Source organism: Periplaneta americana, chromosome 14 (assembly GCF_040183065.1).
Source record: "Periplaneta americana isolate PAMFEO1 chromosome 14, P.americana_PAMFEO1_priV1, whole genome shotgun sequence".
Lineage (NCBI taxonomy): Eukaryota > Metazoa > Arthropoda > Insecta > Blattodea > Blattidae > Periplaneta > Periplaneta americana.
This window is the reverse complement of record NC_091130.1, coordinates 89,994,568-90,009,273: the sequence shown is the minus strand read 5'-3', so window position 1 is coordinate 90,009,273 and position 14,706 is coordinate 89,994,568. Positions and strand designations below refer to the sequence as shown.

Genomic DNA, 14,706 nt, shown 5'->3' with positions numbered 1-14,706 from the left:
CTTTTGAGAAGGTTAACTCCATATATAGATGAAATGATTGGGGATCATCAGTGCGGTTTTCGGTATAATAGATCGACTATTGATCAGATTTTTTGTATTCGACAGATAATGGAGAAAAAATGGGAGTATAAGGGTACAGTGCATCCGTTATTCATAGATTTCAAAAAGGTATATGACTCGGTTAAGAGGGAAGTATTATATGATATTCTTATTGAATTTGGTATTCCCAAGAAACTAGTTCGATTAATTAAAATGTGTCTCAGTGAAACATACAGCAGAGTCCGTATAGGTCAGTTTCTATCTGATGCTTTTCCAATTCACTGCGGGCTAAAGCAGGGAGATGCACTATCACCTTTACTTTTTAACTTCGCTCTAGAATATGCCATTAGGAAAGTTCAGGATAACAGGCAGGGTTTGGAATTGAACGGGTTACATCAGCTTCTTGTCTATGCGGATGACGTGAATATGTTAGGGGAAAATACACAAACGATTAGGGAAAACACGGAAATTTTACTTGAAGCACGTAAAGCGATCGGTTTGGAAGTAAATCCCGAAAAGAAAAAAAGTATATGATTATGTCTCGTGACCAGAATATTGTACGAAATGAAAATATAAAAATTGGAGATTTATCCTCCGAAGAGGTGGAAAAATTCAAATATCTTGGAGCAACAGTAACAAATATAAATGACACTCGGGAGGAAATTAAACACAGAATAAATATGGGAAATGCGTGTTATTATTCGGTTGAGCAGCTCTTATCATCCAGTCTGCTGTCCAAAAATCTGAAAGTTAGAATTTATAAAACAGTTATATTACCGGTTGTTCTGTATGGTTGTGAAACTTGGACTCTCACTCTGAGAGAGGAACATAGGTTAAGGGTGTTTGAGAATAAGGTGCTTAGGAAAATATTTGGGGCTAAGCGGGATGAAGTTACAGGAGAATGGAGAAAGTTACACAACACAGAACTGCACGCATTGTATTCTTCACCTGACATAATTAGGAACATTAAATCCAGACGTTTGAGATGGGCAGGGCATGTAGCATGTATGGGCGAATCCAGAAATGCATATAGAGTGTTAGTTGGGAGACCGGAGGGAAAAAGACCTTTAGGGAGGCCGAGACGTAGATGGGAGGATAATATTAAAATGGATTTGAGGGAGATGGGGTATGATGATAGAGAGTGGATTAATCTTGCACAGGATAGGGACCGCTGGCGGGCTTATGTGAGGGTGGCCATGAACCTTCGGGTTCCTTAAAAGCCATTTGTAAGTAAGTAAGTAAAGTTAAATTGTTTAATTCACTGGGTGGTCTGTAACATGCTATTACATCTAAGGTTTCCCGCCCATTTCTTATCTGAACATTCAATATTTCAACTTCTTCATGTATCCACAGAAGATTGCTACTTATTTCTATTTTAGTACAAACAAGAACTCCCCCTCCCTTCTCACTTCTATCCTTTCTGAAGACCCTATAATCCGACCTAAAAATTTGCGAGTCATTTATATCTTCCCTAAGCCATGATTCTGTCCCAATTATTACATCTGGATTATAAACATCGACCAAGTTCCAAAATGGAATAAGTTTATTTCTAATACTTAAGCAATTAACCTACAGTAGTCTTAATAGGGCTGTCCTTACTTGAACATTCTGGATCTCCATGCACCTCGTCATCACTGCTGGTCTCCGCCGCCCGCTGATAGGTCTTGGACCTACCATCCGCCGGTAGTCCCTCGACCCCTCCGACCGCTGGTAGACCCTTGCCCCTCCCGACCGCTGGTAGTCCCTCGCCCCCGCCATCCGCTGATGGTCCTTCGGTCCCACTGCTCGCTGATAAGTCCTCGATTCCGCCGCCCCATGCTGTAGAAACTACCCGCGCAGAGAGGGATCCCATTTATGTAGCTCCCCTCTGATTTAGGTGGATTCTGTCTCTTCCAAAGCATCTATCCAGCAGTTTGGATCGACGAAACGTGCACCAAGACACTCCGCTACCCACTGGAAAGCTTTATTCACACTACCCACTTTCCTCCAGTTCATGTCCCTCCGTCTGACGATTCCACTGATGACGATCCCAGCTGCCAGATATTTCTTCTTCGTTTCCATCGTCTAAAAGGTTTCAAGTCATATACGTCTGCCATGATGTAATCAACATCTCTTCACAAATCGTTTGTTCCTACGTGAAGCACGATGTTTCCAGGTCCCCTTGTTCCTGATTCTCGATTACGCTTTTCATCTCCTTCACTCTAATCCCAGGGTAACACTCTGTCGCCAGCTCCGATTGTAGATTTCCTACATGGTGAATGATGGAGTCTCCGATGATCACGCTTGCTGCACAATGCTTCTTTTCCTTCTCTAAGCCATTTTCCTTTTCCCGTCACAACAACTTATTTTCTTCCTCCAAATACTTGATTCATTGCTCTGCTTTCTCTAGCTTCTCGCGTAGCTTCTTCACCTCGTTCCAAAGACCGATGAGCTCCCTATTGCCTACCTTGTTCCCGCAGTTCTTGCACACCCACGTTTCTTCTACTATCTGTTCCCTCCTGATCTTCTGACAAGTCAGTTGAAACCACTTCTCACACTGGTTGCACAGCACGCCTACTCGTAAGTTCTTTCTGCAGATCCCACACTTGACATTGGTTGTCGTTGCCGCTTGCAGGTCCTGGATTTAGTTCAGTACCACCAATAATTATCAGTATTGCAATCATTACGTGAAAGAAGAGACACTCAGACAGACCTGCCAAAGCTGTCTCTTTCACTCCCCGCGTATCCTTGACCTTGCTGCCTTGAAATATATTTCATTTCTTCTGTAAGAGAAAATATATAACTAGTCTATGTCCACATCCTGGGTCGTCTATTGCTTTACGAGATGTATTTGTGATATATCTGATGAAGGGAGTGTAAGATCTGGGTTAGTTATTAAACCATTATAATGGAGGAAAGTTGATATGTCATTTGGATGGTATACTAATTCCACGTTATTTGAATTTATAAAATCTATAATTGTTTTTCTCTGGTTGATTTATATCTGTACAGTATATCCCCAGTTTAGGTATGTACATTTAAGTCTCCAACAATTGCTGTTTTTTAATTCACTGATATATATTCTAAATTGCATTATTTCCTTGTGCATTATATATTATGCTAAAAGGAGTGATATGATAATTATCTCTCCATAATTTCACTTTTATGATTTCGGATCTGTCTTCATTAGTCATCCTTTCACAATATTAAATTAATGAGGGATCGACTTACAGACTGCTGTTAAAATTCCACTAACTATTTGCTTTGATTGTGGTAATATATAAATTCTTCATTGAAAACGGTCTATGTTTTCCTGTTCAATATTTGCTTCTTGTATCGTAATGATGTCTAGCTTCTGTTCATGGATGATTTTCAATATTTCAGTTTTTCCGTATTAGTGAAACTACCAGTATTTCATTCATTCACTCATTCATTCATTCATTCATTCATTCAGTGTTCTGCCCAAGAGCAGGTCTTTAATTGCAAACTCAGCTTTCTCCAATCTTTCCTATTTTATGCCTTACTCTTTGTCTCATATGATCTATATATCTTAATCTCGTCTATCATCTGATATCTTCTTCTGCCCCGAACTCTTTTTCCATTCACCATTCCTTCCAGTGCATCCTTCAGTAGGCAGTTTCTTCTCAGCCAGTGACCAACCAATTCCTTTTCCTCTTCCTGATCAGTTTCAGCATCATTCTTTATTCACCCATTCTTTCCAACATAGCTTCATTTCTTATTCTGTCTGTCCACTTCACACATTCCATTCTTTTCCAAAGTGTTTAATTATAGGATCTTTATTGATAATTTTTCTGAAGTAGTCCCTTCCGCAGATATGAATTGGGAACTATTTTACCTCTGGAATTCTTTACTTTAGTATGTTCTGTTGAGCTTTATTTGTAGACCATTTAGCATTACCCATATGTTGTAATTAGAAAATGATGTTGTTTGCTAATGCTCTTGGCTGTTGGATGTCCTCTTGCATGCCAATAATATTTCTGTAGCTGAGAATTTTCATCTGCATCGATTTTTGTGATGGCTTGACACTTGAAGAGGTGGTCCTTATTCATTACGTCATTGTTTTTATATAATGAATAGCATGGTGATGGGTAGAGATAAACTGCCAAACACTCATGACCTATGTAGAAATGGAAGAGTGCCATTGATGCTATCCTCGGGAAAACTGGGATTAAGTGTTTACTATTTTGCATGAGAAAATAACTTTCTAAATTCTTGTGCAGACCATATTTCAACCCAAACAGTCTCCTCTCGATCACGTGAAATGTTATCGGTGGCAGGGGAATATGACATACTAATTCTAGCTCATTGCAGTGTCAATACATTTTGTCTATGGTAATGTTGTCTCCAAATGGTGGAGAGTTGCAACGCATGGGGCTATGTTTTTATGTGCTTATATTCCTCCATTGTTGACTAGTCTTGTAACATCATGTAAGCAATATTTGGTACTTCCCAACATTCAAACGTATTTCAGTTATAACAAAATAAACATTCATAGGGTGGCAGTAGGGTGCTTTCAAATAACGAAAAATATCCATATAAAATTGTAGGCTCTCTTTCAGAAATTAATCTTTCAAGATTGTTTATAATTTAATGACATTTGCACAAACATAATAAAAGTTTAAAATCTGTTACAGAATTTCAATTTATTTCTTTCACTCCCTACTGATTTTCTTTTCTAAGAACAGGTTAATGAAACAATTTCTGAACTTCACTCATTAACAAATTCATTAGGCAGATTAAAGTATGCCTTATATATTTTACATGTCTTGCTAAATACTTATACAAAACAGAAATTTCAGTGCTTTCTACATATTTCACCCTATATGTGTTGTAACAAAATAGACGCAGTAATGAATATCTGTGAAATTTTATTTAGAGATAAAAGAAATCTAATATCTTTATACTTACGGTGCCAGGAGGCAGATACCTGTAGTTTAAAATGAATCTTATGCTTGGAAGTTGTGTATTTTGTCACTGTTTCAGCTGACTTACAGACTTGACATATGTTTTCAACTCTTCATCCTCTTTCATTCTACATTCATCTGCTCGTGTAATACCGAAATTGGTGTTATTTTGCTACAGGTACAAGAGGCAGTAGCTAATTGCCTTCCACCACTAGTTCCTGCTGTTAAAGATGACGCACCACACTTGGTCCAGAAGTTACTTTACCAGTTGCTGGAATCTGAGAATTATGGCGAGAGGAAAGGAGCTGCTTATGGTTTGGCAGGATTGGTTAAGGGAATGGGCATCCTTGCCCTTAAGCAACTTGATATAATGAATACTCTGACGACAGCCATTCAGAATAAAAAGAATTATCGTCATCGAGAAGGTATCTATGTATGCATGCATATTTTCTTTCATAGTTAATTTACCATATGAACAACAAATCTCTCTTAGCTAGCGTTTTTTATTTACTATTTTTTAAACTTTTACATAGACTTTACTTGAGATATTTGTTCCAAATTGACCTTTTGGAAATTGCAATTAAAATACAAAGTTGTTTTATGTTAGTTTTTATGTAATCTAATTTTATATTTAAATCATTCCAGGTGCACTATTTGCATTTGAGATGCTTTGCAACATGCTGGGCAGATTATTTGAACCATATATTGTACATGTTCTGCCACATTTGCTGTTATGCTTTGGAGATGGAAGTCAATATGTTAGAGATGCCACAGATGATACAGCTAGAGTTGTAATGAGCAAGCTGTCTGCACACGGAGTGAAATTGGTATTGCCATCTCTCTTGGCTGCCTTGGAAGAGGACTCTTGGAGAACTAAAACAGGTCATTATTTGATTATCTACATGTTAAGACACATAAGACTTTCGTTCTAAATGAGATAAAAGCAATGGTGGATTATTATTGAGAAGAGGTCTGATTTGAACTTTTTTCATTGCTGAAGAAATATAAAAATGCTACAGCATTTCTATCTTTATCTGTATCTACTTTTTTTTTTTTGTATTATATTAGTATTTTGTTCTTTAACTTTTTGTTAAATTTTAACTGCTTGTATACTTTGTGACCTGGTAGAGTGTAAGAGAAGGCCCTATGGCCTTAACTCTGCCAGTATAAATAAAGAATTATTATTATTATTATTATTATTATTATTATTATTATTATTATTATTATTATTATTATTATTATTAGGTGAAAAATGTCAGAAAATTGTTCATTAATATCATTACAGATTGACTGACGCAGTTCAACCATTTAGTTATTTATGTGAAATTGTAAAATTCCCAATAGGTATGATATCCCTTCTTCAAAATAAGTAGGAAAGGCAATTTGGAATAACAAATGGCACTTTAAAATTAAGAAGGTGTTATGAGACGTTTGTACTCATTCACATTTCCTTCAGTGTTTATTTATTTACTTACATGCATCACTAATGAATAGTATGTCTCACATATGAGACTAATCAGTTATTGTAGTTTATATCTGCTAAATTCTAAAATGACAATGGTTCATGTTTAGAAGATATTTTTAATATTTAAAAATATTAACAATAAATTTGACCATACAGTTACTTATGTATTTTTAAACATGTATCTTACAGTCTTACAGCCTGTCTTCTTTCAGGAACATCTCTTATCACTGACCAGTTAGCAATAATCAATGTGTTCCAGTTATCATACCTTGGCAGTGCCTTTCTAGAGTAGCAGTATCCTTATAAAACGCTCGTCATGTTCATTGCTTACTGAAGTCCAGATAGGAGTGGAGAAATGCATTTTTAGAGATATGTTATACTCTATTTTACTGTCTACTATTTCCCTGTAATTTGACTGCCTGTTGTTACTGAGGAAATTTCTTACAACTGACCTAAAGCAACAATTTTCTCCTCGCCAGCCAGAAGCTCATCAAAATCCCGTATTGATATCTGTTTTCTTATTTAAGGGTCTATCAAGTCTTCTTCTCTGATTTTAGAATCACTTAGTCGCGGAAATTTATGAAAAGGACACCTAAAGGCTTCATTTCGATTCATTCCATTAGCAAAGTTTTTCATCAGTTCAAATTTCATATGCAATGCTGGTAATATTACTTTGTTCTCATATATGAGTGATTTGTGAATAGCATGTTTTTGCACCTGGTTCTAGATTCTATAGGAAAGATCATTCCTTAGTTACATAATGTTGTTCTTTGCATAGCTAACCCACCCACACAAAAAGCAGCAGTATTTCGTATAATTCTTCTGAATACATAATACAATAGCCACAACTTTTAAATCTGCACATATACTTGTGTTTGTCATAATTTAAGAAATTAATTAATTGTTTGGTATTATCATAGGAGCCGTTCAGAGCTGAATTGGTGTAAGTCAAAAATGAGTAATGAGGGTTAAAGTAAACATTCTGTAAAATACAGTGCAAAGTAGCAATTAATATTCAATTTATTTAAACTATTAGTAGTCAGTGGATAGCAAGAAGGACATATTAATTGCTACTTTGCACTATATTTTACAGAATTTTTACTTTAAACCTCATTACCAAATTTTGACTTTAACCACTTTTGCTCTGAATGGCTCATGTTTCTTTTATAAGAAGTGCATACACAACTGGAATGCTTAGTAATTTTTTGTCATTATGTGTCCCCTGTGGTGGCTGAGTGGTCAGACCTCCAGCCTGTCATGCAGGTGGTCCGGGTTTTAGCCCTGGTCAGGCATAGGATTTTTTATTGAAAAATCTATAGTGACACATGTTGCAGACAAGGTCACAGTTGGGGTTTTTCTCGGGTTTCTCCCATTTCTCCATATTAGGCATCTACAGCATTCCATCAACATTTCTCCATTTCATCATCATTCTGTAGCTTTCCTGAATGCCAGCTGTCAATGCACAGAGGGGGCTGGCCTAGAGACAAGGGGGATTGCCCGCTCGAAATCTGTGTATGCAGTGAACCAGAGTGTAGTCAGTTGGTGTGGGTTTGGGGATGCATCTAGCTTGAGGGTTACCACAATAGATCGTGAAAGGTCGCAGTGCTGGACCATAGTGACACCCTCCCGAAAATTCAATTCAATTCCATTCCATTGCCATTGTGTAGTAATACAGCATTCAGGCTAACTTGAGAAGAATTTGTAAAAATTCACTATTCATTTGCAATATGTTGAATACACATGACATCCATTAGACCATCTGCATAATTCAGTCAATCAATCCAATGTCATAACAGCTGTCGTCGTCTTTCGGAAACCAAACTCCACTCCTCTCTGTTCATCCATTGGCCTCGCTCTAATCCTCGAGCATTCATAGCTGCTAGTAAATCCTCCATCCAAGTCTTTTTTGGTCGTCCTTTTTCCCTTCTTTCTGGTGAGATCCATTTCATAATTATTTTTGGTAATTGTTGTTCTGGCATTCTTCTGATATGGTCATACACTGTAACCTTTTTCTTTCTATTATATCTGCATAATTACAAAGTAAAAATATTTCCTTGATTAGAAGAACTGTTGAATATAAAAAGTGTATATTTTAACATTTATTTCAAGTAAATTCCACTGTTTAAGTCTTGATCCTTGCAATTCTGTTTTATTCTTAGACAATTCTGAGACTCTTACAAGATTCTGCAGTTCATTTTGACTCACTTTATGAGATTCAAAAGATAGCAATGTTGTTATTTAGTTAACTGTCCAAAGACAGGTTTGGACCTCGTGACACCAATAAGACATCTCATGAGGCAACTAAGCCAGGAGATAATGGGGTAGAGTAGTCAGTTCTTTCCCCCTCCATTGCATACATCACTGACTAGTAACATATTACACTAATCAGACTTCAGATGTATATAAACAATTGTTCTTTGTCTGACACATCGTCAAATGAGATGTACTTACTGCCTGATAATAGATGTACATATCAGCCAGAATCTTAATCCGAGGTAGATAGCAATGTTGTTGTTGTTGTTTTCTAATGCCAGGCGTTTGACAATAAAGTCATTTGACCTCTTGCACTCCAATATTTTTCAAAGACATTATCATGACCAGCCACTGAAGCACAGATTTTGAGGTGTTCCGAATCCATTTCTTGGTTTGAGTTGTACAATGGACAGTTAGGGGACTGATATATTCCAATTCTATGAAGGTGTTTGGCCAAACAATCATGGCCTCTTGCCAATCTAAATGCAGCTACAGACGATTTTCGTGGTAAATCGGGAATTAACTATGGATTTTGATGCAGAGAGTTCCATTTTTTCCCTTGGGTGGTATAAAATCTGAATTCTTTAGACTTTTATTGTTTTTGCATTGCTTCATCTGATGTTGGTTGTGATGTCTGCTCTTCGCCTAAATCAAATGTGTAGGAGGCTGGAAGGTCAAACACAAATAGTTCATATCATCACTATGAGGTACAGAATGAATGGCTGAAGGAATATTTGGTTAAGTTAAAGTTTGTTTTATCTTATTGATCATGCCAATAATAGAAGGAACCATATAGAAGTGGAGTTCACACTATCGGTACCATGAATGACATCATTCTTTTTCATTTAGCCACTCATGTAGTTTTGTTGTACAATTTAGACAGCAAATATAGGGTGCAAATGCCTTACCTTGTGCTCCTGCTCTGCAACCAAATTAATGATAGTATGTCTTTTTAATAATGGAAGGTTCTTCCTTTTTGTGATTTAAAACTAATTTCCCCCACAAATATAACAAAAATTATTTGGGTTATTATCACACTTGCGAGGCATTTTCGTATTTTGATACCAACTTTAATTTTAAGCACTTATAGCAAAGTTTATATCATTCACTATTGGCTCGTTCCATAGTCATGTTTGTGACAAACATATTTCTATATGCAGGTACAATATGGTAATTTGGTTCGTAAATATAGAAATGGAGGAAGAACCATATTTTGTTACATACATTACTGTAAAATATTTTTACCATAAATACTAACACAGAATTTATTACACTTAGTTCCTGATAATGTTAAAAGTCTTTTTTTTTAATGATCATGTATGTGATAAAAAATAGAAGTAACAGTTGGCATACATTCGTTATTTTTCAAAATTCTGTGAATCATATATTACAAACATAAACATTTTGTAATTTTTTAGATTAGTGGAGGACTAACAAACATCACTAAACAAAATTAATAATTGTGTATTATAGTTGTGTAATGCAATGAAGTTTTGTCAGTCATGTTTGTGACAGGTAATCACATATGTGACATTGTATGGACTTAGATAACTACAATTCCATGATTATTAATTATGGGTGATGATAATGTTTGAATGATATTATCCAGTTGTATGATTGCTACATCATCTTTTTGATATATAAAGTTAAATTCAGACTGTTTCTTAAGGAAAACAACTCTGATATTAGAGTTGTCCACAGAAGATGCTTGTGCAACGAATGGCTTCCATGCTTTCTTACTGAATATTTCCACAAGTAAAAATATGCCAGGTGAAATTTTAGAACTCAGTTTGATGGCAGTTTATAGGATTCTCAGCTTTGAACAAAGCATGTGCTTCTTTCACGTGTACTGCAAGGTAATATTTGTGAATGCATTTTATAACTCCATTTTCTGATACAGTCATTTCTTCACACATATCTGGAGCAGTGCAAGAATATTTTCACTAATTCCCTACGTTGATTATTGTTGATACCACTAGATTTGTTCTCTATTTGGAGTTTTAAACACTTTCTCCACCACACTATCCACAACTGCTAATCGCTTGTGTGGTGATGCTGGCAAAGCTTTCATATTTTCTTCACTGCCTTAGCAAGAGTTTGTGGAATCCTTTAAGGTGAAGCTTGAGGGACAGAAGCATTGGAAGGACCTGTTAACTCAGTTGAACTATTCTTGTTATTCTTCTTATTTCCTCTGTCGTTTTGTGTCTGACTCAGTTTCTTCTTCTCTTTCTTTTTCATAATTGATGCTTTTGTATGCCATCTCGTTTTGTGTCGTTTTCTTTTTCCTTAAAACTTGCATCACTTTTCTTTCTTTGGTAATACTGTCCTTGATCATTGTCAATATTTGATATTAGAAACTTCTAGATTGAACATAGGTGTCTGTCACATTATCTAGCTTCTATAGATACCATGTGGTTATGTATGTATGTATGTATGTATGTATGTATGCTATTTATTAACACTACAATTGGGTATACACCTGGTGGCAGTGGTATATAATATACAATAATAACATTACAATAATACAATAATTACAGCAATAAAAAATAAAATACTTGAACAGGAAGTTACTACTGGTGCTATTTAATGAGAGTATTAGAAACTAATATCACAGTGTTCTCTAGTATAAACGTTTGTAATTAATTACAATGTCACATTCCTGACCTGTCAACATATATGACCATCACAAATTCTAATATTAAATCAAATTTTGATTTTTTTTTTTTTTCTGGGTTTTGATAAGACATTATGATTTGTTTTTACGTACAATGTTTGGAAATGTTTATTTAAACCCTATGGTATGGGGAGAAAGAATTCTATTAATGGTCATGTTTGTGACTCCTAAAAAATGTAAAGTGTTCTCTCATTTACAGAACACTCAGCATACAACTACATAGATATTCAAAATAGAAAATGTCAACTTCTGAACTCATGAGGCAAAAATGAAATTCACCATAATAAATATCACATATTTTTCTATGAAGATTAGCTAAAGTTTTTCACCACAAAAAAAAAAAAGTTTGACCCTGGTTTCAATTTCTGTGAAATGAGCCTATTGTATAATATGTTATAGAATGACTGAAATACAATTCACATTGCACAAAATCACGTACCTGCCAAAGAGAAACTAAACTGAATTCCTACTTGAGTAACACATCTAAGAGTAGTACTTACTGCTGGATGCTATAAAACTCACTGCACACCTGTTACAAATCGTTTCAAAAATACCAGCATGTTAGCCTATGGGAACTCAGAAAATGGCACTTGACTTATGTATCTTCGAAAGTAGAACAATCAACAAAAATGCCCATTTTCGTGTTTTGTGAAATTAGTAAAAAGTATGGTTAATTTCATTTTCGATACATTTTTTACTTTGTAAGTCTGTCTTTTATTTTAGTTCTCCATTCTGAAATTCATGCTTCAAAAAAGAAAGAAAAATATTGGAGCATGTTTGAAGAAAGTTTGTGCGATGTTTAAAAAGCCTTCGTCTATAATCAATAATTCTATAATATTAATAACAGAGTATGTGCTTAAGATAACGAAACCATAACAACCTCCGATTTCATCTTCACAGACTGCAAGAGATATAAATTGTGAGTGTATTGTGTCTTTAATTAATACGATGTTGTCACTTATTATAGATGATTGTGCTGTCAGTCTTATTAAGTTATTATTATTGAAGACTATTGTTGCAATCATTTCTCCAGAATGTTAAATAATTCATGTTCCATGTGATACATGGGACACTAGTGTAAGGATGTTTAAAAAGTGAATATTACAGTGCTTAATTTGCAACTGTTGATGTTTGGATACATTTTGTACTTTCATGATATGTGAATATAACAAGTTTCCTCTGTGTAGTTATATTTTTATAAATGTTTAAAGATAAAGTAACATTTTGTTATTTTTTACTGTCTTGTAATTCCAAATATTACGAACACATTTCTTACATGAAAAGGTGATAAATGTCAGTATTTAATTAATTTCATAACTAGCTGTACCCACGCACTCCGCTGCACTTGTTAGAAATAAATATAAAGTAAGTACATAATTAAAATAGGACATCTGGTCCAGGGAACATTCGTGTTTGATAGAAGGCTAAATCGTTTAATATGTTACTTAATTTAAATTGTATTTAAATGATTAAAATGCGATCATTTTGGTCCAGAGACCACTCATTTAGTGCAATGATAATTCCTTTAACATGTTTCGTAATTGTTATTACATGCAAATAATTAAAATATGATCATTTGGTTCAGAGAACATCCGTTTTTGGCGCAAGGATAATTCGCTTAACATTTTTCTAAATTAATCTTGAATGCATCCTTTAACACTTTGCGCCCGGCCATGGTAATATTACCATGCGTTTAAATTCACCAAGATGCTGGACATGGTACTATTACCATTACAAGTTTAAAAATGTACTACACTAAAACCGTTTGAGTTTTCAACATGAATGTTGCATTGTATTGTAGGTCCGTCATTCTAGTTTTAGTTTTATATAGCAAAGACATCAATTTAATTAGACTTCAAGTTATGCCCTCTGGAACAATGTACTGCTGCGTCTTCAACCTCAGCGACTTATTCAAAGCTTGCGTGCAAAGTTCGAACATTCGTTTTGAGAGAACCATGTGAGGTATCATTATGAATCTTGTGCCATATTATAGCCCTGTTCATATAGTATTAGTTTCATAAAGCAGAGGGCTCTAGCTTATGGCATTTACATGCTATGCCATCTGGAGTTCTGTGCTATACCTCTGGTAGCTTGGCATAAAGAGAAACATTTCTTGAAGTAATGTTTATGTCAGCATTCATAAGATAACATTCTCCAGCTGTAATTCTATGACCCCAGACTAAATATAGAATGCCTCATAAGGAAAAGTTTCACAGTATCTCCAGTTGGTTCCTAGATATTACAGTGGAAGTGTGTTCAATGCGTAATGGATAAGCCAGGGATGAGTACAGATGTGCAACCTTCGCGGCCGCGATATGTAACGAGTGCCAAACTGTGTGAAATTTTAAATGATTCCAATTCAGATTATGAGGTTGAGGAATCTAATCGTTTTGTTACGGAGCAAGATTTTATTCTTCCAGAAACAGAAGAGCTAGAAACAGAATCTGTACCAGTAGACCCAGAAACAGAACCTATAGGCCTACCAATAGAACCACAACCAGAGAAAGGACGAAAAAGAAAACGAGCTGCTTCTAGAAATCCCACAGAAACAAATTCAAGGTGGAACAAAAATATTCAGTTAGTAAATAAACCTATATTTTCTGGAAATCCGGGACTGAACCCAGATTTGGAAATAAATGACAAAAGCTCTGCCATTGATGTATTCAATTTATTTGTTGACAATTCAATATTTTCGGAAATTCAATCAGAAACAAATAAATATGCCAAACAACAAATCAATATCAGAAAAAATGAAGACCTATCAAACCAAAATCTATATATGCTCAATGGAAAGACGTGTCTATAAATGAAATAAAAATATTTTTTGCAATAGTCATTCATATGTGCTTAGTAAAGAAGCCGTCTCTAAGGGATTACTGGACTTCAGAGCCAATTCTACGCACTACTTACACAAAAACAGTTGGGATGTCTCGGGATCGATTCCTGGCAATTTTCACAATGCTGCACCTAAATGACAATGAGAGACGTGTCGCCAGAGACCAGCCAGCCTACGATCCTCTCTACAAAATAAAGCCATTCTTGAATATCCTCACAACGAGATTTAGAGACTTGTACACTCCAGATGAAAATCTTACAATAGATGAGGCTATCTGTCCATTTCGGGGTCGAATATTTTTTCAAGTTTATGTAAAAGGAAAGCCTCATAAATATGGAATAAAAATCTATGAACTGTGCGAGGCTATCAGTGGATATGTGTACAGTCTCGAAGTTTATGCTGGTGCACACGAAACAGAGGTAGATTATAATGCTGCTTTCAGTGTTGTCAATAGATTATGTGAACCAGTAACAAACAAATGGCACATAGTCTATATGGACAGATATTTTTAAAGTCCAAAACTTTTCGATCACCT

At 35.3% G+C, this 14,706-nt stretch overlaps 1 protein-coding gene across 1 annotated transcript in view; it reads left to right on the top strand.

The window, feature by feature from the left end:
- Positions 1–14,706, top strand: part of l(3)80Fj (lethal (3) 80Fj) — a 499,933-nt gene that overhangs the window by 288,081 nt on the left and 197,146 nt on the right. The window contains exons 22-23 of the mRNA XM_069845727.1: positions 5,122–5,368; positions 5,589–5,825. Coding sequence (XP_069701828.1) covers positions 5,122–5,368; positions 5,589–5,825 — 484 coding nt within the window. The remainder of the gene's footprint in view (positions 1–5,121; positions 5,369–5,588; positions 5,826–14,706) is intronic.